Genomic DNA, 26,365 nt, shown 5'->3' on the forward strand with positions numbered 1-26,365 from the left:
ACTTTCAAGATTCCAATTGAGAAACAAAGGGTAAATTCCCATAAACCAAGAGGAAAAAGAAAGGCAAAGAGTAATAAGTCTGTGTGGAATGAATAAAAGTATTAAACTTTGTCATTTTCACTGCAAACCCAGTTTGGGTTCATTTTGGAAAGATGTGATTTTGATGAGTAAAAGGGAAGAAATAAGGTTTAGAACGTGGTAGCCACGATCGAGGAAAAGAAAGCATCAAAGGGAAGCTGTAAATTAGCTAAAGTAAATGGATGGAGGCCATGGGTGGGGATCGGGAGCAGGACTTTGTCAACCATGACGTGACGATGATTCCTGTTATCCTTAAAAGCCCATCAACCTTGGGCCACCATTCGATCTTCCTGACTCGTCGGAGAAAAGATTAAGAAGGTTAATCTTTGCGCTTTGTTCTTTTTAGCATCCTTCTCGTAAGAACACATATCCAAATCCTTCAATTTGTTTGGGTTTTCAGTTTTATCCCACTTTGATTTCTTGCAATTTCTGCGGATGAACTATGAATCTTAGGATTATGAGGGTTTCTCTGTTTATGTCGTCCCTAATCACTTGATTGTTCTTTTTCTGTGGAGAATCGTTTTTCCACCCATTTTCGTTCTTTTTCGCCCACCCACAAAGGATTCCGGGTTTTTTTAAAATTTTATTTATTTACTTTCCATTTATTCTTGTTCGTATTAATGGGGAATGTGAACGGGAGAGAAGATGAGGACGCTAATCCATCTGGGGTTGAAGAAGAAGATGAAGAAGTCGGTAGCCGACGGAGGAGTTTGCCGGACGGCCTGGCTGCGCCTCCCGATGCTCACCTTGACTACCTCATTGGCGATCCACCTGCAGAGCTGATGGGTCATTCTCCTCCTCGTAGCCCTCGCGCCATTCCATCTCCATTGATGTTTACTCCCCAAGTGAGTTAGTTCCCTGAATTTTGCCTTTCATTCCTGGTCGTGAATTCCTCCAGTTCATTGAAAATTGATATACGGTGGGGATGTTTGGTATTGTATGTAATTGGAAATTCCTTTCGTTTCCTTTTTCGATAAGTTTCTGCGAGGAATCTTGGCCTTTTCGTGTCGCTACTTTACCTGCACGGTATGTGTTTGATGTAAGTCCTACATGAATAGATGGACGATTTGGTGAATCTACAGGGCTATTGCTACACTATAATTCTCTGTGCAAATTCGATCGACTGCCTCTATCTTTTTATCTTCCCATTACAGTGTTGTGTTGTATAAGCTTTCTGGAATCTTTGTTCAGAATGCATCTTGATTTTAGGGTTCCATTTTATCATGGAATTCTTCTACTCATACTTCTAGGAAGATGAAAATATCACTCTGTCATCCTCTCAATCTGGGAAATTGTTGGTTAAATTATACAAAATACGCTTGAACTTCGGTGTAGATTTCAATCATGAAAAAGCACCTTTGATAGTTTAATGTAATTATAAAAACTGGAAAGCGTTCATAGCATCATTTACGATTCAAGCTCAACTATATAGAAGATTAAGATCATTGTTAGTTTCAAGTTAAAAGATGTTCATATCGTTAACTCAACCAACATGAACGATATTATAAACGATTGCGTACAAATTTTCATTCACCATTTTAATGAAAAAGTCTATAGGTATTTTTTGGAACAGTTTCAATATTATAACTCATCTAACTTGCAAATTCATTTTGAATGCCTAGAAAGGTACCCATTTTGGATTCTGGAAAACAGTCAAAGATGCTGTTGAGCTATAACCACAAAGTTCCTCTTTAGTTTTGATCAATAATGTTACTATAGATTGAGCTGTGAATCATTCTGTGATCTCTGCACTGGTTTCTTTCCTTCAGTGTCTGAACTTCTGTCCTTGCGAGCCATGATTTTGAGTACTTCTATCTGTCTTAACAGGTACCGGTTGTTCCACTGCCAAGACCTGATGAGGTGCCCAATTCAAGCGAGTCCTGGATGAATAACAGTTCGTTGTTTGACGACGTGAACAGTGAACAAGGAATCCCAACGATGATTACCTGGAGTCATGGAGGCAAGGAAGTAGCTGTTGAGGGATCTTGGGACAACTGGAAATCAAAGTTTGTTGCTCTGTTCTCTCAATTTGTAGTTCGTTTCTTACTCGATTGACTGACTGCCATCTGATACCCAATGTCTTCTTCCTGATCAGAATACCGTTGCAGAGATCTGGGAAGGACTTCACGATTATGAAGGTATTGTCTTCTGGTGTTTACCAGTATAGGTTTATTGCTGATGGACAATGGAGATATGCTCCTGACTTGCCTTGGGCCCCAGATGATGCAGGCAATGCTTACAATATCTTGGACTTGCAGGTAAAAATCTCTTTCTTGCTGACCATCTCATACCCTCTTACTATCCTGATATGAAAGTTGTCGATGAAACTCGGTTTCGTGAGATGCATGAAAGTTGATCATTTTGGTTATTTTTGTTTAAAATTAAAATAGCCAAAAAGTATGGAGCTTTCTGATCTAGTGCTTCAGAGTTAAGAGAGTCAAATTCCTCTCATTCAACCTGGGTAATGCTATTTGTAACACTATTTATAACCGCCTAAACCCACCACTAGCCGATATTGTCCTCTTTGGACTTTTCCTTTCGAGCTTCCCTCAAGGTTTTTAAAACACATCTACTAGAGAGAGGTTTCCACACGCTCATAAAGAATGCTTCGTTCTCCTCCCCAATGTGAAATCTCACAACTCATCCCCCTTTGGAGCCCAGCATTCTCGCTGGCACTCTTTCCCTTCTCCAATCGATATGGGACCCCTTCATCCACCTCCCTTCGGGGCCCAACCCCCCTTCAGGACTCAGCCTCCTCGCTGGCACATCGCCCTCTTTGAGTTTTCTCTTTCGGGGTTACCCTCAAGGTTTTTAAAACGTGTATGCTACAGAGAGGTTTCCACACTCTTATAAAGAATGCTTCGTTCTCCTCTTCAACCGATGTGGGATCTCACTTTGCACTTTGTAAGCATGTGTTTATACCATCGTGGATGACTCTCTCTCTCTCGTTTTAGTCAAGAAGCTTGATAATCAACAGAGCTCAATTTATGCTTATCTGACACTTTGATGCAGCATTTGATATATATATTTAAAAAATAATCGTGTTTTTTTCTTTCATATCTCCACTTTGATGTGTGGAGACCTGTCATTCTGGTGTTGTATTTGGAATAATAGAAGCTTGTAGAGCTTATTTTTTAACTGATGAAATGCTATAGGACTATGTCCCAGAAGACATCGAAAGCATTTCCAGCTTTGAACCTCCTCAGTCCCCAGAGTCGAGTTACAGCAGTTTGCAGCTTGGATCTGAAGATTTTTCAAAGGAGCCACCACTGGCTCCTCCCCACTTGAAAACCACACTGCTCGACATGCCTTCCCCATACAATGAAATCTTACCTCCTATATCAAGACCTCAGCATGTTGTGCTGAATCATCTTTACATGCAGAAGGAAAGGGGTGGCCCCTCCGTCGTCGCACTCGGGATGACTCACCGGTTCCTTGCCAAGTACGTAACCGTCGTGCTCTATAAATCCTTGCAGAGACAACGTTAGAATAGGCATCCTGTGTAATGAAATTCACAATCTAAACCCATTTTTCCTTACTGTAGCTTTATATGGTGTCGATGCCATTTCGTTTAAACACTTCTGAATCAACCAGGAAGTCTGAATGGATCGTTCTTCAAGATTGTACCTTACATAATACCATCTCTTTTTTTCTTTTTTTTATCTGACATGCATTTTAATCGGTTACTAAAATTTCCCCTTCATTGTAGCAGGATCATCTCACTCCCTCTCCCATCTGTCTCGATGGTTGCAAGTTCTGATAACGAAATAAATTTGTTTGGGATACAAATGTAGCGTGTGTAATATCTCAAGCCCACCACTAACAAATATTGTCTGCCTTAACCTGTTACGCATCACCGTCAATCAATGTGGGATCTCACAATATCAGCTAGCAGTGGACTTGGGCTGTTACAAATGATATAACACTGAGAGGTGTGTCAGCAAGGACATTGGACTTTAAACCATTTCTTATATGGGTGTAGAAACCTCTCCCTACTAGACATGTTTTAGGCTGACGATGATACGTAACAAGCTAAAACGGACAATGATATCAGAGCCAGATACCGAGCAAAGTGCCAGCAGAGCCAGATACCAAGCAAAGTGCCAGCGAGGACGTTGGACCACGAGAGGGAGTAGATTGTAAGATCTCATATCGATTTGAGAGAGGAACAAAACATTTCTTACAAGAGTAGAAATCGCGTTTTAAAATCGTGAAGCTGACCACGATAACCAAAGCGGACAATGTCTATATAGACCTGAGAGATTAATATTAACCATTAACCTTGCTGGCATTACTGAGATAGAAAGTATCTGAGAAGGTACAAAACGGCAAATTAAGCCAAAAACAAAATAGAATTGCAGTCTACATTATTAAACACGCATTTGGATTCTCGTCACTGAAAAGCCGCTCAGGCACATACGCATACTCAGTGTAATATTTGGTTGATGGCCAATACTCAAGCCTTTTGATATCAAACTTCTTATCATCTTCTTCCTGAGTCTCCTTCTTCTCCTCTGGTTTCTCTTCAGCTGCTGGTTTTTCCTCTTCCTTCTTCTCCTCTTCCTTCTTTTCTTCCTCCTTCACTACTATGGAAGCCGGCCTTCGGCTTCTCTTCGAAACATGGTCGACCAGCTTACTCGGATCCATAACCCCTTTAACAATCACCTGATTGCTAGCTAGTTCTGTTTCCACAGACTCTACACCTGCAAACAAACCACAAACACACATCCCTCAATCCTTCTTACGCTTCTTTAAAACTATCATTCTACCTTTGAACTTCCTGATTCGCTTCTTTAAAACTTGAGCACAAGCCTCGCAGTGCATCTGCACGTTCAGTACCACTGTTACCACTGCTGGAGGTGGAGGAGCCTGCATCAAATTTTGTATACTTAAAAACTAAATAAGAAACAAAGTTGGTCCCCGCAGAAGGGATTTTGGCCATGTATTCAATGTACTGTTTAGCCCGTGAGTAGAAGGCAATAATGGGTGGGTGTGTGGGGTCAAAGGGGTTTGGAGGCCATAAATAAGAGCTACAGCTACAGAAACAGCAACATCCATCCAGCTCTGTTCTTGTGTAATGTGCATATCAGTTTTGTGGAACCAAAGGGAAGAGAGAGATCTCAGAGACTGAAACAGAGGGGGCTGAGAGGGTGAAGTGAGGTGGAGTGGGGTCTCCATTCTCAGGCCTTTTTCTTTTGTTTTGTTTTTTTTTTATTGTTTTCATGTCAGTTTCCCCCCAACTCTCACTGTCTTCCTCTTCATTTCCAACTTTGAATTTTTACCTTAGTTTCTAACATTCAATCTTTCAATTCATTTCTCTGACAGCCAACAAAAGGACCCAATTATGAACCCAGAGAAGAAAAAAGCTTCAGACCAGCCTCTGCACTTGGAGGTACTTGAACTCAAGATGTTCAAATTTCTCTCAAGTACAAGCTTTTATGAATTTGCATTACAATTTATCAATATAATTCTCCGTGTTCTTGTTCCTCTAATTTGCTAATCATACTCCTGTGTTCATGACTGTAATTCAAAAGTTCAAAGAAAGAAGATGTGAGATTTCACACCGTGAAGTATGCCAACCAGAACGTTAGGCCCTAAAAGGGGTTGGATTGTGAGATCCCACATCGTTTGAAGAGGAGAACGAATATCAGCAAAAGACACTAGGCCCCAAACAGTCGCGTTTTAAAAACCTCAAGGGAAAGCCTATAAGGAAAAGTAGTATGAGGGTATAGATAGGGACCTAAGTTTGAAGCTCAGCCATCCTTTTTGTTCATCTTTCACTCTCTTTTGTTTCCTTTTTGTGAAAGTTAAGAAAGTGAGTGGTATTTGCACATATGCATGGATGATATGTAGAGTAAAGTGAAAGTTAAAGGCTTAAAAGGATGTTGATGACTTTACCTCTTCCTTTTTCTCTTCCTTTGGCTGTTTGTCATCTTCTTTAGGTTGTTGCTCCTCAGGAGCAGGCTTAGGCAATGGCGAGATTAGCTCTACTTTTCTCCCACTTTTCTTCTGTAATCTCTCACAAACCTTCAAAGGGTCTGCCCCTTTCCCTTTCACCACCACCTTCCCTGCTCTGCTATCCGTTGTCACATTCTCCACTCCTTCAACCAAATTAGAACAACACTACACCCTTATACTCAAAACAAAACAAAACAAAATGCAACTTAATCGAGGTGAAGCTGACCTTGGAAGCCCTTGAGGGCTCTGGCCACTTTTCTGGCGCAGGCTTCGCAATGCATATCCACTTTGAGCACAATTTCTGGGGGCGATTCTTCTTCGTTTTTCTTGCTCTCTTGTTTCTTTTCTTCTTCTGGGGTTGTTTCCGCTGCTGATTCAGTTGCTTCCTTTTTCTCTTCTTTGCCTTCTTCCTTCTTTTGATCTTCGCCTTCTTCCTTCTTCTTGATTTCCTGAAATGGGTACCCAAATTGTTTAAATTTCAGTGGATGATGATGATGAAGAGGGAGAATTTTGCTTACTTCACCCATGGCTGAGGCGGAGAGCTCTGGGTAGCGGTGGGTGTTGTTGGCTCCGGCTGCTGTTTCTGTGTCTGTGTGGGCGAGGGAGTGTGGATTTATGGGCGTGGGCGAAGAGGAGACGAGAGGAGGTGGGGTTTTGAAAGCTGGGTAATCTGCAAATCTGACGTGGAGCCATTTAATGCAGGCACCCCATATGTCCCTTTGTACCCACTCTACTTTCCAATTTTGCCCTTCACTTTCAAATTTTTGAAAATATATAATTAAGTTCTTTTTACATTTAATAATTTATTTTAAAATTTTAAAAACTAATCTCTTTCCTATAAAAATTAAATTTTATGACTACATTTAATTTTTTATTAAACATATTTATAAGTTTTAAGAAAATTTAAAGCCAGAAGGATTATAGTGGTAATTTTAAAAGTTTAGAAACTTCTCTCTAACACTGTAGGTCAAACTAAATAATACTTGCTAGGTGTGAGCTTGAGTTATTACAAATGGTATCAAAGCCGGACACCGAACAGTATGCCAGCAAGGACACTAGGGGTATAGACTCTAATATCCTACCTTAGTTGGAGAGATGAACACATTATAGTGTATAGCTCATAAAGAATTGACAATTAGTCATATCAAATTGTAGGACATTTTAATGAGTATAGACATGATTTTTTTTGTGAACTCATACACCCCCGTACTAATATGATAATAATAATAAAAATATAACTACACATGAAATCAAGTAAAAAAAAGTTTGCAGACATACAACTATAAACAATACGTCCATAAATAATCATGATCGAAACATCCAATACTCTAAGGCATGCAATACGCTCAGTAAAATTACCTATAAAATAGTATTATTATTGTGGAAAAGATAAATTTTTATTTCGTAATTATATGTTGTAATTTTTTTTATTTAATTTTATATTATTTATTAAAAAAAAGTAAAAATGTCATTAAACTCACCAATTACATTAAGTATGTTTGTTACACAAGTTTCAATAAAAAAAAATAAAAAAATAAAAAAATAACGAATATTTATAAATAACAGTCCCTTTTGTAATCTGTGGGTTATAAAAAGCAAATAGCAAACAGGTAAATAATAATAATAAAAAAAAAAGTATAAAAAGTGTAATTAAAAAAAGGTACATATTGTACTAATAAAATTATCTACTTTTAAAACTTTTTAAAAATACATTATCGAGAAATTATCGTTATTTTATTTCAAAAATATTTTATATATTTTTTTCAAGTTAAAAAATAAATTACGTAAAAAAAAAATACTCATGAAATTTTAAAACCACCATTAACATCTTTTACTTTTATTAAAAAAATTATCGGATTATATTCAAATCTTTTAATTACTTTAAAAAATATTTGAAAGGTTAGAACATTTTTTATTGGGAGAGAAAGGGTAAATTTTATGGATATTTGTATTAATTTACTTAGAATTTTGTAGTAAAAATAAGGGAATTTATTTTCCCAATTTATAGACACAGAGTTAAATACAAAAAAACAAAAAATGAGGTCATCATGAAAATGAAATTCACCCACTAACCAAATTATTGTACCACGAAGATAAAAATGAATGGGTTGTAAAGTGAAAGGAGAAATGGTTTTATTCTTTTTTTTCTTGAGAAAAGAGAAATAATTTTTTAAAAAGGTGTGGATTTATAAATAAATAAATAATATATATTTTATTTTTAGGTAAGGTTGGTGGTGGAAATTAAATTGCATAATGATAAGAAATGGAGCCCACCAACCCATTACAATCCAAGCCCAACCCACTACAACTTTTCCTCTTCTTTAACCACTTCCCCTACCAATGCCCACGGGCCCCACTTACACACTCCTCCCCACGTCCTATATATAATTTATTTTTGTTGTTACTAAAATTATGTCTATTTATTAATATATTTCTTTCGTTTATTTATGATGTAATAAAAATGTCGATTTATTTATTTATTTATTTATTTATTTCGAACAATGTCGGAGAGGAAATGAAATGACAGGCTTTATGAAAAAGGGGGGAAAAGTAAGATGGCTTAAAATTTTGTAGGAACCTCACATTCACCAAACTTCCAAAATTCCATGTACATAGCCAAAAAGCAGCACTCAAACTTGTCGTTTACTTATATTTACACCCTATTTATTAAATGAATAATTTAGAAATTAATTATTATATATATTACTGTTTTAATTAGATCGCGGAGAAAATTATTAAATTTTTCCATAATAGTATGATATTGTTTGAGTTTACATATAATTTATTAAAAAGACAGATTAAACAATGTCTTTATTTATGTTTATTAAATAAAATAATATATGATGACTTCATATTGACGTTTTTGCCCTCATGAGTATGCAAGAATATTTGAAAACAATTGTTTTTTTCCATATATAACCCCAAAACTCACTATCATTATAAAAAGAAGCACGTGAGCTTTTTTTGGATAAGGGGCTTGTTAAATCTGTTAGACGATCACGACTCTCCACAATGGTATGATATTGTCCACTTTGAGCATAAGCTCTCATGGCTTTGCTTTGGGCTTCCCCAAAAGGCCTCATACCAATGAAGAGTGTATTCTTACATTATAAACCCATGACCATTCCCTAAATTAACCGATGTGGGACTTTCATCATCCAACACCTCCCCTCGAACAAAGCACGCCTCCCCTTAATCGAGGCTCGACTCCTTTGGAGTCTTAGTCATTTTTGACTGCCTTCGTACCTTCGAGGAGGCTTGACTCCTTTTGGAGTCCTTTGTTCGACATTTAAGGATTTGTCAATCTATTGGATGATGAAAGTCCCACATCGGTTAATTTAGGGAATGGTCATGGGTTTATAATGTAAGAATACACTCTTCATCGGCATGAGGCCTTTTGGGAAGCCCAAAGCAAAACCATGAGAGCTTATGCTCAAAGTGGACAATATCATACCATTGTGGAGAGTCGTGTTCGTCTAACAAAATCCATACTAAAATTGAATAAGATGATAAGGTTGATTAATAAGAGAAGGAAATGGTATTATCCACTTAATTAAATCTAATTAGATCAGGTAATAAATAAATTCCATCTAATTTGGCCATATAAAAAGAAGCACGTGATGATTGGATGATTCTATTTATGTTTCCTGAACTCCTTTCTGTTCCTGTTCTGTTTCCTAGTCTCTGCCGTATTAATGATCCTCATTGACCTGTTTTCTTTTGGTCTTCCTCCATTTAAGCTCAGTTCCAGATCGGAGCAGCTTCACTTGAGCTTCAGCCATGGAGGAAAAGGTATCTTCTTCCTTGATCTCCTTCTCCGGCGCACTCATTTTGATATCACTTTCTCAAAATTCTAACTTTTTTTTTTTGTTGCAGACGGTGCTCATGGTGTTGAAAGTTGACCTCGAATGCGATCGTTGTTGCAAGAAAGTCAAGAAAGTTCTTGCCAAATTTCCTCGTACGTTGTCATTCCATTAAGAATTGTATTGCTGAATCTTTACCCACTTACGTTTATAATTCTTTGATTCTAGAAATTCGAGACCAGGCTTATAATGAGAAGCAAGGAATCGTGTTGATCAAAGTTGTGTGCTGTAAGCCTGAAATGATTATGAAGAAAATTTGCTGCAAAGGGGATGGATCCATTAAGAGCATTGAGATCAAAGAGCCTGAAAAGAAGAAAGAAGAGAAGAAAGAAGTGGAAAAGCCAAAAGTGGTGGCGCAACCGGTTCAAGGCTATTCGCCGCCGCCCTACCCTGTTTACTACTGTTCATGTTACGAGGGTCGGCCCTGTTACCGATGCCACGGCTACGGGATTCCGGCGGCACCGCCCTGCTACGTCGGGATGCCGGTTTATGACAGCTACGGCGGTGGCTACGGTGGAAGGGGGTACTGTAATACCGGATGTTCTGTCATGTGAATCCAATCTGCTATGAGACCCATGTTCGTCCGGAGGGTAAATTATGAACAATCTTGAAAATTTGTGCCCTTTTTGTTTTTTGTATTGAAACTAAATTGGTTTCTTTTAAGAACATAAAGCAAGGGTGGATTTTGGGTCACGATTTTCGGTCTTTGGATGATCTTTCGAAATTAGTGTTCACGTCTCTTTTCCAAGCTTTCCGATTCTGTAAGGCATTCATAAGTTTCTTGTCGGAGTTGACGGAAGTGATAGCGCCAAACTTCTACCCACCCGCTTCCTTTCTGTTATTGCCGACGCTTTCCTAGGCCAAGACGGAGTTCTAGTGCGATTGGCTCTATGTTCTCTTCTAGGGCTAAGACCCTTTCAATACGTTAGGCTAATTTGATTGATTCAAAACTCCACTATTTAAGATTTGTAATTATGTGATGGTTAGCACGTTGAGCAAACTCAAAGACAACGCCGCACTAAATATTAGCAACAGAATCAAAATCTGTCTAATTTGACCAAAAAAAAATGGGGAATTGCATCAACGCAGCCCATTTCCGACCTCTGCAAAAGTTGAAACATTTGATATGCTGTGAAGGAGAAGATTTAAGCTTGGCATTGCCCATTGAAAAGATAGCTTCTGGAACTTATAAAGGCCTAAACCTAACAACCCAAGACTTTACAACTTCAAGTGCTGTGCTAGAAGTTGACCGTGGGGCTCCTCCTCCACTGCCTGTTCGTATTGATGATGATGATGATGCTGTTAGCAAGCCTGCTGAATTGTGCAAACTCCCCAAGATCACCACCATTGTGGTTAGCAAACAACAGCTCGAGTTGATCTTGAGAAACTCCGGAAAGTTTGCCTCTAAAGGTATTGCTGTTCAATTCTCTGATAGTTTCGAGTTCGACGATCGACGCCCCAGGTGGTGCCCCGCCTTGCCTACAATTCTCGAGGTTCATAATTACTAGTTTTGCCTTTTTTGCATTCGAGAGAATTTAGTCTTTATACTTTAAAAAGTTCCCAAGTAGCTCTCATTACGGATCGGTGGAAAATTTCTCATACTTGTTATGAGTTTATATTTATGACAGCTTATGTAATTATCTTATCCTATCGCTAGTAAATATTATTCTCTTTGAACTTTTCCTTTCGAACTTCCCTTCAAAGGTTTTAAAACGCTTCTATTAGGGAGAGGTTTCCACACCCTTATAAAGAATGTTTCGTTCTCTTCCCCAACCGATGTGGGATCTCACAATTCAACCCCCTTCGGAGCCCAGCGTTCTTGCTGGCACACTGCCTCGTGTCCATCCCCCTTTGGGAAAGTTTTTAAAATACATCTACGAGAGAGAAATTTCCACACCCAATACAAAGAATGTTTCGTTCTCTTTTCCCAACTAACACGGGATCTCGAACAAAGCTCAAGCAGATGGCATTAATATGTATACACATAGCAGAGAAAACATAGCTAAAACAAACTTATTACCAAGCAGCTGTTCATAAGTACACACTGCAAACTTTGTATCTACAATAAGAACAAAAACAAGAACTGATTGATATAATCAAATCTGCATCTGGGTCCTGGGATTCATTTTCTTTCTTCAATGCATTTCCTCTGCAAGTTATCAAGTTGATAGCCTACGGCTATGCCAAAAAGAAACCAATCAGTTCATGAATCATGAAATGAAACAAACAACTCTGAAATGATGTTATTACAAAACAGAAACCTTTTGGTGTGAACCATCCTGGGCTTGTTCTTCTCCTCTAATCTCCCTGCTGCTGCTGCTGCTGCTGCTGCTTCTTTTTCTTTAACAGCTGCTTCTCTCTTCATTTTCTTGGCCTCTACTTCCATTGCCTTCGTTAATGCATCAACCTTCTTCATGAGAATCTGCCAAGAACTTCATCCAATTCAAGAAAAGCTAGAAAACATATGTATAGATAGAGGTTGAATGATTAACCTTTATTTCTTCATCTTTTGTATTCAAGTTCCCATCTTTCACTTCACATAGCTTCCTCAAATTAATGACTTCCTTCTGTATTTTGTCATACAGAAAACCCGAAACCGTATCTTCTTTTTCGAGGTTGCTCGGTTCTCGGAATCCTTCACCATCAATGGTTTCTCTGTTTTCTTTTTCAGCAATATCAACCACTTTACTTCTACCAGAAGCCCACATACTCTTTTTCATTACGTTTTCACAAGCTGAGGCATATTTCTTCTTCAAGCTGTTTGACCTGTTTAACTCAGGTGGTGCAGTGGCCTTGTCATGATCTGCATTTGTTTGAACTAGAATGTTTGAAGATTTGGAGATGGCTGAAGAAGGCTTTGATAGAGAAGTTGATCTCTTCCTTCCATTGCTTGTCAAGAAGCCTAAGATGTTATTGGATCGTTCTGTTTTGGGGGATCCACTAAATGCTTTGGTATTTACAGGGGAAGCTGGTATTTTCCTTAGCCCTTCTTCCAATGTTTTCAATCTCAGCTTGAATTTTTCCTGCAGTTTGGTCAGATTTCAGCAAAGATTGAGAGATAATGTGTCTTTGTATTCAACAGAAGGAAGTGTTCACCACCTTGAGTTGTGCTTCTGCTTTGGCTGTTCTTTCTGACACAGCTAACTTGTCTTTTGTTCTTTGCAACTCCGCCTGTGATTTGTCAAAAACTAAGTTCGTTTAGGAACTTGTTAGAAACCACGAACTTTCTACAATGGTATGATATTGTCCACTTTAAGCCTGAGCTCTCGTGACTTTGCTTTTTGTTGCCTCAAAAGGTCTCATACCAATGGAGATGTATTCCTTACTTATATAAACTCATGATTAACCCCTTAATTAGGGGATGTGGGACTCCTCCTCAACAATCCTCCCCTCGAACAAAGTACACTATAGGGGTATGGAGACTTTGATACTATGCTAGGAACCACGAACCTCCACAATGGTATGATATGATATGAACCTCCCAAAAGGCTTCATACTAATGGAAATGTATTCCTTAGTTATAAACTCATGGTCAATCCTTAATTAGCCGAGACTCCTCTCCCAATAATCCTGAACAGAACTACGAGAAAACAAAATTCAAACTCAGGTTATGAAAGTACCTGCAATAGCTTTCTCTCTTCCAGCCACTGCTTGACAGGCATAACTCTGTCACTTTCATCCTTCCACTCGTTCGCCACCACAGTAGCGACACGGTGCGCCGAGACTTTCGCTCTTGCCAATTCTCTCTCAAGAGTCCTCTTCTCTTCCTGATTCGTTTGTTCAAATCAATATCAATGACACTAGCTACAACATCAAATCACTATTACACTTACATGTAATTCTTCAATCTGTCGCTTATAATCTCGAACCATGTTAGCTGTGGCTCCTCCAGCTAGAATGGCCTCCTCTAAATCCTTAATGGTTTGCCCAAGCCTTTCAACTTCAATAACCTTTTGGCGATTAGTTTTCTCAAGGATCCTGTTCTCTTCCTGCTTGTAATCCAATGACATGGTTAGTTCTTTCACAAAATAAATCCTTTGAATTATGTAAAATGAATCCTTGCCTGGCAAATTTCAATCTGTCTCTTCAGCTCAAAGTTGTGATTTTGAACTTCCTCCACAATCAGAGCTCTCTCAAGCGCGCTTCGTAGAATCTTCTCTGCTTCGAGCAACGCCGCTTCCTTCGACTTCGTGAGACGCTCCAAAGCTTTCTTATCCTCTTGCAGTAACAAAACCTGAAAGCCACAGACATGGACACATTTTGGCAATATGGGATGATGGCAGATATAGTTCATAATAAGCTTCTTAGCTCACCTCATTCTTGTACATTTTGATTTTCGCTTCGAGAGGAGCGACAACCGACGCGAGAGTAAACGAATCGTCATCTTTCTGATTTGCATATACCCTTCTGAGTGTAGCTTCTGCAGCATATTGTGCAGTCACTGCATCTTTCTTCTCAGTTGTTAGTCTCTTTATTTCAAGGTTCTGCATGTTCTTAACATTCATTGTAGTAAGCCTAAGAAGTCAGGAAAGGTTAAATAAACTCCAAAGGTAAACTATCAACCTTGTGTTCAAGAAGATTCTCAGTGGCTCTAAGCTTGTCATCAAGTTTATCAACTTCACTTTTCAGCTGAGAATTATAAATCCAAAACGTAAGAGTTAGAACATGTTAATAGTTCATCCTCTTTGTAAATTAATGTGTTACAGATGATTCAAGCAGTGACCTCTTCTAGAGCTTTGTCTTTCTTGGCTTCTGTGGCTTTCAAGGCCTTGATTTCACTGTGTGCAGCTCCCAGCTCCCTGTTCTTCTCTGTAAATTTTCAAAAACATGTCCATGGAAAGTGTAAGACTGATAGTATATGTTTAGTACTATGTAACGGCTCAAGCCTTCCATTAGCAAATATTGTCCATTTTGGCCTGTTACGTACGGTCGTCAGCCTCATGGTTTTAAAACGCGTCTATTAGGAAAAGAAATTTCTACACCATTATAAAGGAATGTTTTGTTTCCTTCTCCCGTGTGATCTCACAATCCACTCCTTGGGGCCCAACATCTTCGTTGGCACATCACTTGATATCTAGCTTTGATACCATTTGTAATAGCCCAAGCCCACCGCTAATAGATATTGTCCACTTTTCCCTTACATTATAGCTGTCACGATTTTGCAGGACTATGATTTTAAAACACGTCTATTAGGGTGAGGTTTCCACATCCTCATACTCATAATCACGTGGATCTCACTATCTAAGCCAAATTTACAAACAAATCAATGAAAAAACATCAAAATTCGAAGCATGAAAGAACAGAAAACTGATTGATTCCCTCCATTTTACAAACCATTATCTGAAACAGCTAGAAAAGTCAAAATTCAATGGCTTCATTAGACAAGATAAAACTAAGATTAAACAACCAAAATCAACTGATTCTTCTGCACAAGCATCACAAGCTCACTACTGCGTGCCACCATCACCTCGAGCAATGAACAAAATCATTCCACGAACATCAAAGAAACCCATATATACAAAGAATAAACAGGACAGACCCATAAGTGCAAATCAGCTCAACAGTTGTTGTCACACAATAAGAAGAAGAAGAAGAACCTGCTAGAAGGTTCTGCAAACGGGTGAGCTCCAACACAACAGGATCAAGAAGGACAACAGAACCCTCTTCTCTGCCGACATGTTCCTCGTAACTCCCCATGTTTAACACCATTCCGGTCGGATTTTTATCTACTGAGACAACAGAGGAAGAGCAACACAAAACAGGGGTGGAATTAAAAATGGAAGAGAAGCAGAGGGCAGTGAGGTTTTTATTGGCAAAAAGGAAAACAGAGTCCCATAGCTTAAGGGATTGAGCGTAAAGAGAGGAAGAAGAAGAAGAAGAAGAAATGGGGTTTTGTTTATTCCATTTTCCATTTAACAAAAAATTTGAAAAACGCAGTTTCATAGGCGGCAAAGCCGGCTTCTTCCCTCCTCTTCACAGTAACGGTCACTTTCTTTGATCCATTCGTTTTAGAATTAGTGACCGCTAATCCAGCTGATTACAGAGACTAATTATGATTAAGACGCTTGCCAAAAACGCCTCTTTTTCATTAAAATGTGATCAGCAAGCATATTAACAATCTAATCAGGATATCTACATCTAACCTTCTTGTGTTCTTTTTTCATAAGTCCTCATGTTTTTCGCTTTTGAATGATTTTATCCCCATTATTCTATTACCTAACTTATGAAAATGATTGCCATTTGAACCATTCAATAATACCCTAAACCCGAAAATGTCATTTTGGTCGGTTACGTCCTTTAACTTGAGATGTCTATTTAGTCCGTATATGTTAAACTTTGAAAATATAAAGTTAAACGGTCGTCGAACCCAATTGGCGTTAGTTATACGTCCATTGGAGAGGGAAATGGAGCATTGAGGTTATGAAAATCTCTCGCTAACATATCCATTTTAAAACTTCGAGGGGAAAACCCTTGAAGAGAAAGTTCAAAGATGACAATATCTGTTAGCGGTGAGGTTAGACTGTTACAAATGGTATTAGAGCTAGACACTGGTCGGTATGCTAACGAAGACACTAGGCCCTCAAGGGAGTGGATTATGAGATCCTACATCGGTTGGAGAGGGGAACTAAGCATTCAAGGTATGGAAACCTCTCTATATCCAACACATTTTAAGACTTTGAAGAGAAACTCTCGAAGAACAATTGACAATATCTACTCGTGATGAGCTTGAATTGTTACAATATTGTCCTTTAATGTTTATAAACATCTCAAAATTAGTATAGAAAGTTTTTAACGAAAATTTAGATCTGTCTTATCGTCGGATTCGGAAGGATAAAATTGGTTGAAAAGGGTAGAAATATTGGAATGAAGAGATAAGAAAGGGGTGGTGATGGAAAGGTATGGATGCTTCACCGCTAAAATTTGGTTAAAGTAAGGCTTTTTAAAAAGCATTTGTGGAAGAAATTGAAGATTTTTGTTGTTGTAAAACAACCTTAATACCTTCATTAATTCACTCTTCTTTGCTTGAAAGTATATTAATTTCATTACAACTAAGAGTACTCATTTGGCAATGAATTTGTTTATTTGGCTCCAACCTACCATTATCTTTATACCAACAATTTCATATTTTTATTTTTAATTATATATATCGTCGAACAAATCAAAATAAGTATATCCTACCGTTGTTGATGTAATGCTCCATTGCCTCGACACTCCTTAGAGACCAACACGGGAAACACAGTTCAACCATTGAAAAGGAAGGTATACATATTATCAAGATAACTCTCATTCGAATGTAAGATCGGTTCATTCATTTACCCAGTTTTTACTTGAGCTTCACAGTTGAATTTAAAAACATTTTTTCTTTCTTTTCGAGGTTTCTCCGCCACCACATACTTATTCATGTATGATATAATCTAGAAATTGAAGACTAAATTAGAGGTTGCTTGGAATGGAAATAATATTGTCAAAAACATTGGCTGTCATCTATTAAGTGACAATTGATATTGACGTGACAAATTTATTGTTTGATTTTTGGACATCTCCATAACCTATTTTCAAATCATTTTAGATTTAATCCAATAATTATTATTATGTTCTTAAAGGCCCAATAAACAAAGTCTAGCAAAGAGTCAACATATTCTAAAAGCCCAATAAAGGAAGCCCAAAACTTCAAACTTGGTTGGGCGAACGCTTCCGCTGTTCGGTGTTATCATCTGGAGGAGCGAAGGGAAAACACAGGCGGAAGAGAAACAACACAAGCCAGCCGGTGAGATTTGATTATGAACTGAAGAGGAATGAGGGTTGAATCCGCATACCCGTCATCTATGGTATGTAAATCATTCTGGGTTTATTAATTAGAGCTCAATTCAGCTTCAAGCCCACTAAATCATTCTGTGTCTCATGGACGTAAATGATTGTCATGTCTGTAAATGAGTGTCATTAATAGATTTAAGGTTTGGTTTGCGCCGTGGATTCCACGTTAGTCTCGAGAATTTTGATGTAGTATTACAATTTTTAGCTACCCTTCGGCAATGGCATCCATACCGTCGAAAAACGTATGGATTCGACGGCAGCAATGCCCTTGTGGGGATTGGAAATGTTATGTTTCATATGAAGGAGAAGGCGAAGAAACTTCTATCGCAGCCGAGTTAGTAAAGTCCGAAAGGGTGTCATCTGAAGCTATGGTTTCCCCTTACGTGGGAATGGTGTTTAAGAGTGACACTGAGGCGTTTGAGTATTATGGGAATTTTGCTAGGAGGAATGGGTTCTCTATTAGGAAAGAGCGATCGAGACTAAGCCCGCAATTGGGTGTTTATAAACGAGATTTTGTTTGTTATCGTTCAGGATTTGCACCTGCAAGGAAAAAACCCATTGGGGAGAATCATAGAGATAGGAAATCGGTGCGTTGTGGGTGTGATGCTAAGATGTATTTGTCGAAGGAAGTCAGTGAAGGAGTTGCACAATGGTTTGTAGTGCAATTCAGCAATGTTCATAACCATGAACTTCTTGAAGATGACCAAGTTCGCCTCCTTCCTGCGTATCGAAAAATTCACGAGGCCGACCAAGAACGCATACTTCTGCTTTCAAAAGCTGGGTTTCCCATTCATCGGATAGTGAAGGTATTGGAATTGGAAAAGGGCATTCATGGAGGTCAATTGCCTTTTTTGGAGAGAGATGTTAGAAACTTTGTTCAAAATCGTAAGAAGATTGTTCAAGAACGCGATGCGCTGCTAAACGAAAAACGGGAAATTGATACAATAGAGCTTCTAGAGGCTTGCAAAGCCACGAAAGAATCAGATGAAGAGTTTGTTTATGACTTCACAGTTGATGCAAATGATAGGGTTGAACATGTTGCTTGGTCATATGGGGACTCTGTTAATGCTTATGACATGTTTGGGGATGTTGTCTATTTTGACACTACTTATTCATCAATCACATATGGTTTACTATTGGGAGTGTGGCTTGGCATTGATAACCATGGTAGGACTATTTTCTTTGGTTGTGTTTTGTTGCAAGATGAAACGCCTCGTTCGTTGGCTTGGGCTTTTCAGGTATATAATATCTTTCTCTCTTTGTTGTTCTTTTTCGTATTAGTTTATGAAATTCTGAGCGTTCGTACATCTTCATCTTCACCGTAAAATTACAGACCTTTATTCGTTTCATGAGAGGCACATTCCCGCAGACAATTTTGACTGATCTTGATCCAGGGCTTAGAGATGCAATAAGAAGTGAATTACCTGGCACAAAGCACATAATTTCGAGATGGAATATTTTGTCAAAGATATCTAGTTGGTTTTCTTTTTATCTTGGACCTCGTTATGCAGAGTTCAAATCCGAATTTGATTTGCTGTATTCTGTGGAGAGTTCAGAGGATTTTGAAATTCGATGGGATCAAATGGTATCAATGTTTGGTATCGTTTCAGACAAGCACCTCGATTTACTATTTTCGTTTCGGGAATACTGGGTACCATTGTACATAAGAGGTTGTCTTTTAGCTCAAATGGCAACATCAGCCTATTTCAAGGCTGTCGATATGTTCTTGAAAGGAGTTTTTAGTGCACAGACGTGTTTGCGTAGCTTTTTCGAGCAGGTAACTTTCTGGGAGATCAAAAATACTTTCTTTTTTTTGATTTTACAGCCCTCGGATTCGTCATTTCTGTTATTTCAATTTCGTTCAGGTTGGTATTTCAGCCAACTTCCAAAGCCATGAGCATCATGAGATGCAATATTTGCAATTAAAGACGAATATACCGATCGAAGAACATGCACGAAGCATCCTCACCCCATTTGCCTTCAATGCTTTACAGCATGAATTAGTGTTGGCCATGCAGTATGCTGCATCTGAAATGGCGGATGGATCATATCTCATGCACCACTTCAAGAAGATTGATGGAGAGCGTTTTGTGATGTGGATTGAAGACAGCGAACAGATTCACTGCTCTTGTAAGGAGTTTGAATCCTCAGGCATGCTATGCAGACATGCTTTGCGCATATTCATTATAAAGAATTACTTTCAGCTTCCTGATAAATATTATTTAAGTAGATGGAGGCGGGAAAGCTCTCTAGCCTTAAGCGATGGTCATGGTATTGAGAGTAACGGTGGGCATTGGTTTCATGAATATCAGCGACTTACCGAGGCTCTTTTTGCCGAATCTTCCATTACCAAAGAACGTAGTGAGCATGTCCGTAGGGAACTGATGAAAGAGATCACAAGACTTCTTAACGAGATTAGGAGAATGCCCGAGAGTGACGGGGTTGCAGCTATGGATTTGACAGAATCGCCAAATGGTTAATGCTTCTGCTAAGGGATTGCTATGAATTCGACATTCTCCCGAACTGATTGTTCTTTATCTGACTTCCTTTCATAGCTGTCTGCAATGGAGACAGACGAAGGTCGTCAAACTCACACAATGTAATATTAAGGAAGAGAACTGCATGCTTGGAATGGTAATGGTTGTACAGGCTTTTGACTCAATAAGAATGCACCTGGCTCGTGGCTAGAATATCTAAGAGATGTAAAGTTATCGATCGAGGCGGTCCAAAGCTGAATGTTATCAAAAGCATCTGGAAAATTTGGTATGAATAATTTCAATTCAAAGCGAATGATTTATTTACATCTCAGCATATATGAACTTACACTGACCAATCTTGGCTGATTCATAGAACTTGTACTGAATGTTTTGGTCATAGTTAGATGAATAGGGTAGCATTGTTTCTTGAATTAGTACTCATAAAATGGGCGTTGGTTTATATCAGATAGTTCTTTCTATTTAGTACTCATAACACATTGGTATCTTTGTTCTCTCTCTTTATTATACAGAAAACATATGGAGATCATATTCCATTAAACAGATACAGAATATGTTTTAAACAGATACCCACATCGTTCGTTCGTCCCGAGTATTAATACTGATCAGGCCATAGGAATGCACCCATTGCAAAGGCCCTCTTCTCCTCCAAACTGCCTTGAAAGCTCAAGCCATATTCCTTGAGAAGCTGATCCACCTTCCACTCCTCCATCTTCTGGTAATCTGCCTTGGTGTAGTGAGGGTAATGGAGAGGCATTTGAAACCCAGAAGAAGTGCATATTTCTTCACAACCCTTTTTCCCTTTTGAGCTCCTCTCTTCACCGTAGCCATGGACCTCATGATTCGGGTTCCCAAGAAGACGAGCTGCTGAATAAAGTAGCCATCCTAAAGCCATGGCTACGGATCTCTTTCAAAGGAAGACGATTTGAAGTTAAGAGGCAAGAGGCTGTGAAAGGAAAGCAACCATATTTATAGGTAGGGGAAGACGAAAGAAACTTATAAAACTATGCTGGTTTTGTGCAGATAAATTGGCATTAATTAATGGTTGGCTTTGTTTGGAAGGATGGGAATGGCTGATGATTTCGTGAAAGTAGTTTTGAATTGGAGATGGAGGGGGATGACTGAGAAGGGAGTTGCGTACTGAGATGCAAAGTGCCACGTCATTGCTGAATAATGGGAAGTGGGGCCTGTTGTTGAAGATTGCGAAGAAATTAAGGTTAGCCGTTTTGTTTTTTCAGAAAAAGTTAGGGAGTTGAAGGAATTAAGGTTGTGGGAAGAGTTCAACTTGGTCTGGAACATTATTAAAAGTTGCTAAGATTAAAAATATTTAAAGTAAAAAATAATATTTTTAATAATTTAGCTCATTTTAAAAAATGCAACTAATGTCCAACTACTAAAGATTCTGCCCATATTTCGATTGGCCCTCAAATCAGACACAGACAACTACATAAATAACGCCGCACATCATAGCCGACATCCCCTGCTTTTGGCGGCGGCTCTGTGGACCGAAAAAGAACAACCTTTCCTCTTCCCCACCACTCTCCCTCTGTGAATTTCATCACCCAGTTTAAGGAACACAGCCCTTCATATGGCTGCTAGACCTTTGACGCCATTAATGGCGGACACCCCCAGCTCACTCTGCTTTTATAAGTAGCCCTCCAGGTTTAGCAGATGAAGACGGAGCCTCTGTTTTTAATTCCATTTTGTTCACACGTGTGCTCACTCCACTGATTTGGTCTTCCTTTTCAAAAACGTCATTCTACACTCCAACCTCTTTGCACATGCTTTTACATACACCCCTTTTGAAGCTATTTCAGAAAGAAAGTGAACAGCCATGAAAGTTGGTGCTTTTCCCAGATTTTTCCTCTGTTTTTCCCTGTTTCTTGGTAATTCTTCTGTTCTTTTAGTGGATCTTCTTCCCCATGTCATTTAAATTTATACCCAACCAGTTTTACTGTCTTTTGATTTGGAATATTCAGCGTTCAAGTTGGTTCGTTTGAGTGTTGTTCAGGCGGCTGCAAGAGAAAAAAACAGTGGAATTTCTTGGATGTCGCTTCAGTCTTCTAAAACTGGTAAGAAACGCATTGTTACAATTGTTCATTAGTTCTTTACTTATAAACCATGAATCTTATTCTAAATAGGTCGAGGGATGAATCGGGTTGGTTCAGAATGTTCAAAAGACGACGTGGTTGTATTTCAAGGGCAAACAGCTCCACTTCCAGATGGGATTCCATCGTTCATAGTTCAGATCTTAAATTCATGTTCTTCAGGCTGCAGCATCTCCAACATTCACATGAAATGTGGTTGGTTCAGCTCAGCCAGATTGGTGAATCCAAGAATTTTCCGGCGAGTCAAGTATGATGACTGCCTTATCAACGACGGCAAGGCTCTTGGTCCTGGCCAAACTCTGTCATTTCAATATGCTAACACTTTTCTTTACCCTCTTTCTGTATCTTCTGTAACTTGTTCTTCGTGACTTAACAAGCCTATGAACAGATAGCCCTTGTGGACCTTATGAATTGTCTATGATCCTTTAGTTTTCTAAGAACTTCTCACATTAATCATTTGATCGACTTTCTGTGTACATTCTGTTATAATCTTCTGTCAATTCGATGATATTTGAGTAAAGAATAAGTCATTCCATTATTACAAGTTCATCACAACAAGTCATTCATTTATAAAAAGTTAGATTATTGTAACCTTTTATGGTTAGAATTTTTGTATTCATTAGGGAATAGCTTTCGTATCCATTCACGAAAACACTGATTTTCAATCACTCTCCAAAGGCTAATCACTTTTCTCCGGTTCTCATTTTGCACATCTAAGAACAAAACATTCTTTATAAGGGTGTGGAAACCTCTTCCTAGCAGATGTATTTCAAAAACTGTTCTCCTTTTGCAACATTCTTTATAAGGGTGTGGAAACCTCTTCGTAGCAGATGTATTTCAAAAACCTTAAGGGAAAGTCCAAAGTCGGGCAAGTCCAAATAGGACAAGGCTGTTATAAATGGTATCAGAGCCAGACACTGGGTGACGTGCCAGCGAGAAAGCTGAGCGCCTAAAGGGGTAGACACGAGGTGGTGTGCCAGCAAGGACGCTGGCCCTGAAGGAGGGTGGATTAGGGAGTCCCATCTCGATTGGAGAAGAGAACGAGTGCCTGTGAGGACGCTGGGCCCTGAAGGGGAGTGGATTGTGAGATCCCATATTAATTGAGGAGGAGAACGAAACATCATTTATAAGAGTGTGAAAATCGAGAGGGAAAGCCTAAGATCCAACATTGGTTGGGAAAAAGAACGAAGCATCCTTTATAAGGGTGTAGAAACCGAAAGGGAAAGCTTAAAAGATACAATATCTACTAGCAGTGGGGTCTAGGTGATATGTAAGATATGGTTCAGTGGGTGACTGCCAAATTCGTTCAACCATGAAAATGATTCATGGGATTTCTCAAACATATTGCATTGTAAGGATGCATTGAGAAAATGAATCACATATTTTTAGGATAAAAGAAAGTAAGCAAGCTACCCGTTGAAACCTTCAATATCAATGCAGACACAGTGGAAACAATCTTAAATTTAGCACAATGCAATGTAAGATATTGCTTTGATGGGTCAATAGGCATAATCATAAGAAAACTCATTGACGCCAACCATAGCAGATAGAACTTGAGAAATAACGAAAATGGCACCCCCAAGAATAGCCAAAACAAGAACAGCAGTAATGGGGTTCTTCAGCAGCTCCAAAATGGGAAGAAGAATAGTGTAAAGAGCACCCGTACTTACAGTGACGGCGTAAATTGCATATCTTCTTACATTGTCCCAGAATTCCTCCACCAACGGCCCTTCAGGCCCCAAAGCCAGAGCCCTTTCGCCATTGCAACCCATCAGAAACAGGGCAACGCCCACCGAGACGGCTCCGATGATCAGAAACCTCGAGTTCCCAATTGGGGTTTCGTCGATTATCTTGAAATCCAACGGCTGAGGAGTTTTTAAGGGTTTGGCGGTGGATTGCGGCGGCGCAGAGGCTGCGAGAGGCCGGAAAGGGCCTCTGAGAGGGGAAGTGGCCTTGATTGGAAATGGAGGAGGAGAAACAGAGGGGCTTTTGAAAGTGGGAGAGATTGGGAAGTGGTGGATTCGGGATCTGAAAGAGGTGGCCATTGTTGGGGAGTTTATGGATGGAGATGAAGCTCAGGCCATTGTGGTTGGAACTTGGAAGAAGGGATGTTATCCAGAGGGGATTAAATTATGTGGATAATGGAGGATTAGTATGTTAATAATATGGTAAATTAAGATTAAGAACCTTATCGTTTCAGCTCTAAATTGGGGATTTAAGGCTGACTGAGAAAGCTATTTTTCAAAATAAAATATATTGGGCTCGTGACATGTAAGGCCCAATGTTTTAATGGGCTCGTGACATAAGGCCCAATATATTAATGGGCTCGTGACTGACAGCTTGGAGGGAACTTATTGCTTTTGGTTTTGTTAGCAAGAGGTTTCCACAACTCTATAAATAATATTTCGTTTTCATCTCCAACTAATATAGAATCTCACAACGAGTCTGATACAACTCGTATTAGAGTGAGACACAGAGCGAGCGATCGAGCAGGATGCTGGCCCTCAAAGGGGTGAATTGTGAGATCCCACATCAATTAAAGAGGGAAACGAAGAATTCCTTATAAAGCGTGAAAATTTCTTTCTAATAGATGCATTTTAAAACTGTTAAGCTAACGGTGATAAGTTATAGGTCAAAGCAAACAATATCCACTCGTTCTTTTTCTTTTATGAAAACAACCCCCAAACTCGAAAATAGGGTTATAATCCAACCCTACTTTTAAAAAGATTAAGAATTGAAATCTAACGTCAGTGATGAGTTGATATTTGAACTTTATGAGATTTTTGTTACATCCCAAATCTACCGCTAACAGATACATATATTTGATAGCCTCACGGTTTTAAAACGCATCTAATGGAGAGAGGTTTCCACAACTTTATAAAAAAAAATATTTTATAAATTTTTTTTTTGTTGTAAGTTGGTTCGCAACACACGTTTGCATGTAAAATTAAAAATAAATAAAGTAAAATAAAAGCAGTCCCAAATGAGTTCATAGATATGGCTGCACCATGACGACAACTCTATTACCATCCACCCCCTCACTTTTGTTGTCTTTATTCCCATTCCCCAACATCCTATCCTAATTGCCTTTTGCCCCCTTTTCTTTTTTAAATTACAGATAAATCCCTTTTCCTTTTCTCTTTATTACGGAGGCGTCGCCGACCAATTGCCATCGCTACAGTTTTGGAGTGGCCCATTGCCTTTTAACAATTACGAATCTTAAACCGAATTTATCTTCAAATTGAGGGACCGCTGTTGCGTTGGCGGTGACGATAAAATCAATTTACAACTTTGACGTGGCGACATCTTGTTGGTGACCGCGTATAGTGGCAGTGACGGACGGTGATGGATTATTGTTCTGCTGAGTTGGATTTCGTCATTCGTCGTTTTGATAAAACGCCGTTATGCCGTCATCGTTACCGCGTTAGACCACTGTAATGTTACCCTACACCACGAACCACCCAATTCCTACTCCTAGGAAATCTGTATGAACCTTCGAAAATTCGACGTCAATAATTAAAAGAATTCCTCGGAAAATATAAAAATATATATATAAATTTTAAAACGAAATTGCATGCTGCTTCTTCGCAGATCCCTAGGTGACTTTACGTTCTTTTTAAAATTAAATGCTCCAAATTCAGTGCTTAATTTCCAAAATGCCATTCTGTAGAAACCGTGTCAAGCCCCTGGTTTCGTCGCTTTCACCCATCCCCCAACTCCCCATCCGCCGTCGATTAATGTTTGAGACTTAATACGATGCCGTTTTGGTTCCCCTCTCCCCCACGTCGGATTAGGTATTTCTAATTATTATTTCTTGTCTCTATTTTTTTTGTTTTCTAAAATTCTACACTAAACGACAAAATCTAGGTTTATTTCCAATATTAATTTATTAAATGTTATTTAACCCATTTATTAAAACAAAAAACTCAACTTGTTTCTGTATTGTCTAATTAAAGTCAAATTCAACAAAGCCTTTGAGTCCATATTCAAACCACACGAGCTTTATACTTTGAAGTCCACAGCAAAAAAAAAAAAAAAAAAAAAAAAA

At 38.8% G+C, this 26,365-nt stretch overlaps 7 protein-coding genes and 1 long non-coding RNA gene across 12 annotated transcripts; 5 read left to right on the plus strand and 3 right to left on the minus strand.

Moving 5' to 3' along the window:
* Positions 1–96: 96 nt before the first annotated feature.
* On the plus strand, positions 97–3,770 carry LOC111477935 (SNF1-related protein kinase regulatory subunit beta-2-like). The gene is made up of 4 exons (XM_023121944.1): positions 97–923; positions 1,906–2,084; positions 2,174–2,336; positions 3,234–3,770. Exons 1-4 carry the CDS (start codon positions 699–701, stop codon positions 3,564–3,566), a joined length of 900 nt encoding a protein of 299 aa, XP_022977712.1. The 5' UTR covers positions 97–698; the 3' UTR covers positions 3,567–3,770.
* A 571-nt stretch (positions 3,771–4,341) lies between these two features.
* Positions 4,342–6,682, minus strand: LOC111477936 (heavy metal-associated isoprenylated plant protein 7-like). The gene is made up of 5 exons (XM_023121945.1): positions 6,555–6,682; positions 6,263–6,485; positions 5,977–6,179; positions 4,848–4,947; positions 4,342–4,781 (listed from the first exon to the last, which is right to left on the minus strand). Exons 1-5 carry the CDS (start codon positions 6,561–6,563, stop codon positions 4,441–4,443), a joined length of 876 nt encoding a protein of 291 aa, XP_022977713.1. The 5' UTR covers positions 6,564–6,682; the 3' UTR covers positions 4,342–4,440.
* Positions 4,954–6,823, plus strand: LOC111477942. Its single transcript, XR_002717372.1, has 2 exons — positions 4,954–5,470; positions 6,519–6,823. It is a non-coding gene; the product is annotated as an uncharacterized LOC111477942 (long non-coding RNA).
* A 2,877-nt stretch (positions 6,824–9,700) lies between these two features.
* LOC111477939 (protein PYRICULARIA ORYZAE RESISTANCE 21-like) lies at positions 9,701–10,572 on the plus strand. 2 transcript variants are annotated; one of them, XM_023121949.1, is made up of 4 exons: positions 9,701–9,828; positions 9,913–9,994; positions 10,068–10,333; positions 10,367–10,572. In XM_023121949.1, the coding sequence occupies exons 1-4, from the start codon at positions 9,817–9,819 to the stop codon at positions 10,451–10,453; spliced, it is 447 nt and encodes a 148-aa protein (XP_022977717.1). In that variant the 5' UTR covers positions 9,701–9,816; the 3' UTR covers positions 10,454–10,572. The 2 variants fall into 2 exon arrangements, with proteins under 2 accessions (XP_022977717.1, XP_022977716.1); XM_023121948.1 differs by having other exon boundaries at positions 9,703–9,828; positions 10,068–10,572.
* A 1,239-nt stretch (positions 10,573–11,811) lies between these two features.
* Positions 11,812–15,841, minus strand: LOC111477927 (microtubule-associated protein 70-5). 3 transcript variants are annotated; one of them, XM_023121933.1, is made up of 11 exons: positions 15,497–15,841; positions 14,623–14,708; positions 14,463–14,528; positions 14,213–14,392; positions 13,963–14,133; positions 13,733–13,888; positions 13,520–13,666; positions 12,999–13,070; positions 12,392–12,922; positions 12,161–12,321; positions 11,812–12,071 (listed from the first exon to the last, which is right to left on the minus strand). In XM_023121933.1, the coding sequence occupies exons 1-11, from the start codon at positions 15,606–15,608 to the stop codon at positions 12,059–12,061; spliced, it is 1,695 nt and encodes a 564-aa protein (XP_022977701.1). In that variant the 5' UTR covers positions 15,609–15,841; the 3' UTR covers positions 11,812–12,058. The 3 variants fall into 3 exon arrangements, with proteins under 3 accessions (XP_022977701.1, XP_022977700.1, XP_022977702.1); XM_023121932.1 differs by having other exon boundaries at positions 11,812–12,077; positions 15,497–15,827; XM_023121934.1 differs by having other exon boundaries at positions 11,812–12,077; positions 14,213–14,383; positions 15,497–15,822.
* Positions 15,842–17,617: 1,776 nt separating this feature from the next.
* Positions 17,618–20,501, plus strand: LOC111478357 (putative protein FAR1-RELATED SEQUENCE 10). 2 transcript variants are annotated; one of them, XM_023122560.1, is made up of 4 exons: positions 17,618–18,952; positions 19,048–19,491; positions 19,580–19,844; positions 19,945–20,061. In XM_023122560.1, the coding sequence occupies exons 1-4, from the start codon at positions 17,933–17,935 to the stop codon at positions 19,965–19,967; spliced, it is 1,752 nt and encodes a 583-aa protein (XP_022978328.1). In that variant the 5' UTR covers positions 17,618–17,932; the 3' UTR covers positions 19,968–20,061. The 2 variants fall into 2 exon arrangements, with proteins under 2 accessions (XP_022978328.1, XP_022978327.1); XM_023122559.1 differs by having other exon boundaries at positions 19,580–20,501.
* A 332-nt stretch (positions 20,502–20,833) lies between these two features.
* On the plus strand, positions 20,834–22,908 carry LOC111478358 (TPD1 protein homolog 1-like). Its single transcript, XM_023122561.1, has 4 exons — positions 20,834–21,184; positions 21,272–22,095; positions 22,189–22,281; positions 22,351–22,908. The coding sequence occupies exons 2-4, from the start codon at positions 22,044–22,046 to the stop codon at positions 22,683–22,685; spliced, it is 480 nt and encodes a 159-aa protein (XP_022978329.1). The 5' UTR covers positions 20,834–21,184; positions 21,272–22,043; the 3' UTR covers positions 22,686–22,908.
* Positions 22,909–23,710: 802 nt separating this feature from the next.
* Positions 23,711–24,468, minus strand: LOC111478796. Its single transcript, XM_023123266.1, has one exon. The coding sequence runs from the start codon at positions 24,360–24,362 to the stop codon at positions 23,817–23,819; it is 546 nt and encodes a 181-aa protein (XP_022979034.1). The 5' UTR covers positions 24,363–24,468; the 3' UTR covers positions 23,711–23,816.
* Between the last annotated feature and the right edge of the window lie 1,897 nt (positions 24,469–26,365).

The sequence above is a fragment of the Cucurbita maxima genome, unplaced genomic scaffold, assembly GCF_002738345.1.
Source record: "Cucurbita maxima cultivar Rimu unplaced genomic scaffold, Cmax_1.0 Cma_Scf00004, whole genome shotgun sequence".
NCBI lineage: Eukaryota > Viridiplantae > Streptophyta > Magnoliopsida > Cucurbitales > Cucurbitaceae > Cucurbita > Cucurbita maxima.

Excerpts from the sequence above, each read along its gene's own strand:
- LOC111477935 (XM_023121944.1), top strand. The coding sequence starts at position 699 with ATGGGGAATGTGAACGGGAGAGAAGATGAGGACGCTAATCCATCTGGG. Across the intron at positions 924-1,905 it reads CATTGATGTTTACTCCCCAA|GTACCGGTTGTTCCACTGCC; the intron begins GTGAGTTAGTTC and ends CTGTCTTAACAG. Across the intron at positions 2,337-3,233 it reads ACAATATCTTGGACTTGCAG|GACTATGTCCCAGAAGACAT; the intron begins GTAAAAATCTCT and ends GAAATGCTATAG.
- LOC111477936 (XM_023121945.1), bottom strand. Across the intron at positions 4,948-5,976 it reads AGGAAGAGAAAAAGGAAGAG|GCTCCTCCACCTCCAGCAGT; the intron begins GTAAAGTCATCA and ends AATTTGATGCAG. Across the intron at positions 4,782-4,847 it reads GCGAATCAGGAAGTTCAAAG|GTGTAGAGTCTGTGGAAACA; the intron begins GTAGAATGATAG and ends GTTTGTTTGCAG.
- LOC111477939 (XM_023121948.1), top strand. Across the intron at positions 9,995-10,067 it reads AGTTCTTGCCAAATTTCCTC|AAATTCGAGACCAGGCTTAT; the intron begins GTACGTTGTCAT and ends CTTTGATTCTAG.
- LOC111477927 (XM_023121932.1), bottom strand. The coding sequence starts at position 15,608 with ATGGTGTTAAACATGGGGAGTTACGAGGAACATGTCGGCAGAGAAGAG. Across the intron at positions 14,134-14,212 it reads TCAAAATGTACAAGAATGAG|GTTTTGTTACTGCAAGAGGA; the intron begins GTGAGCTAAGAA and ends TGTGGCTTTCAG. Across the intron at positions 13,667-13,732 it reads GACAGATTGAAGAATTACAT|GAAGAGAAGAGGACTCTTGA; the intron begins GTAAGTGTAATA and ends CAAACGAATCAG.
- LOC111478357 (XM_023122559.1), top strand. The coding sequence starts at position 17,933 with ATGGCATCCATACCGTCGAAAAACGTATGGATTCGACGGCAGCAATGC. Across the intron at positions 18,953-19,047 it reads CGTTGGCTTGGGCTTTTCAG|ACCTTTATTCGTTTCATGAG; the intron begins GTATATAATATC and ends GTAAAATTACAG. Across the intron at positions 19,492-19,579 it reads TGCGTAGCTTTTTCGAGCAG|GTTGGTATTTCAGCCAACTT; the intron begins GTAACTTTCTGG and ends AATTTCGTTCAG.
- LOC111478358 (XM_023122561.1), top strand. The coding sequence starts at position 22,044 with ATGAAAGTTGGTGCTTTTCCCAGATTTTTCCTCTGTTTTTCCCTGTTT. Across the intron at positions 22,096-22,188 it reads CTGTTTTTCCCTGTTTCTTG|CGTTCAAGTTGGTTCGTTTG; the intron begins GTAATTCTTCTG and ends TGGAATATTCAG. Across the intron at positions 22,282-22,350 it reads GCTTCAGTCTTCTAAAACTG|GTCGAGGGATGAATCGGGTT; the intron begins GTAAGAAACGCA and ends TATTCTAAATAG.
- LOC111478796 (XM_023123266.1), bottom strand. The coding sequence starts at position 24,362 with ATGGCCACCTCTTTCAGATCCCGAATCCACCACTTCCCAATCTCTCCC.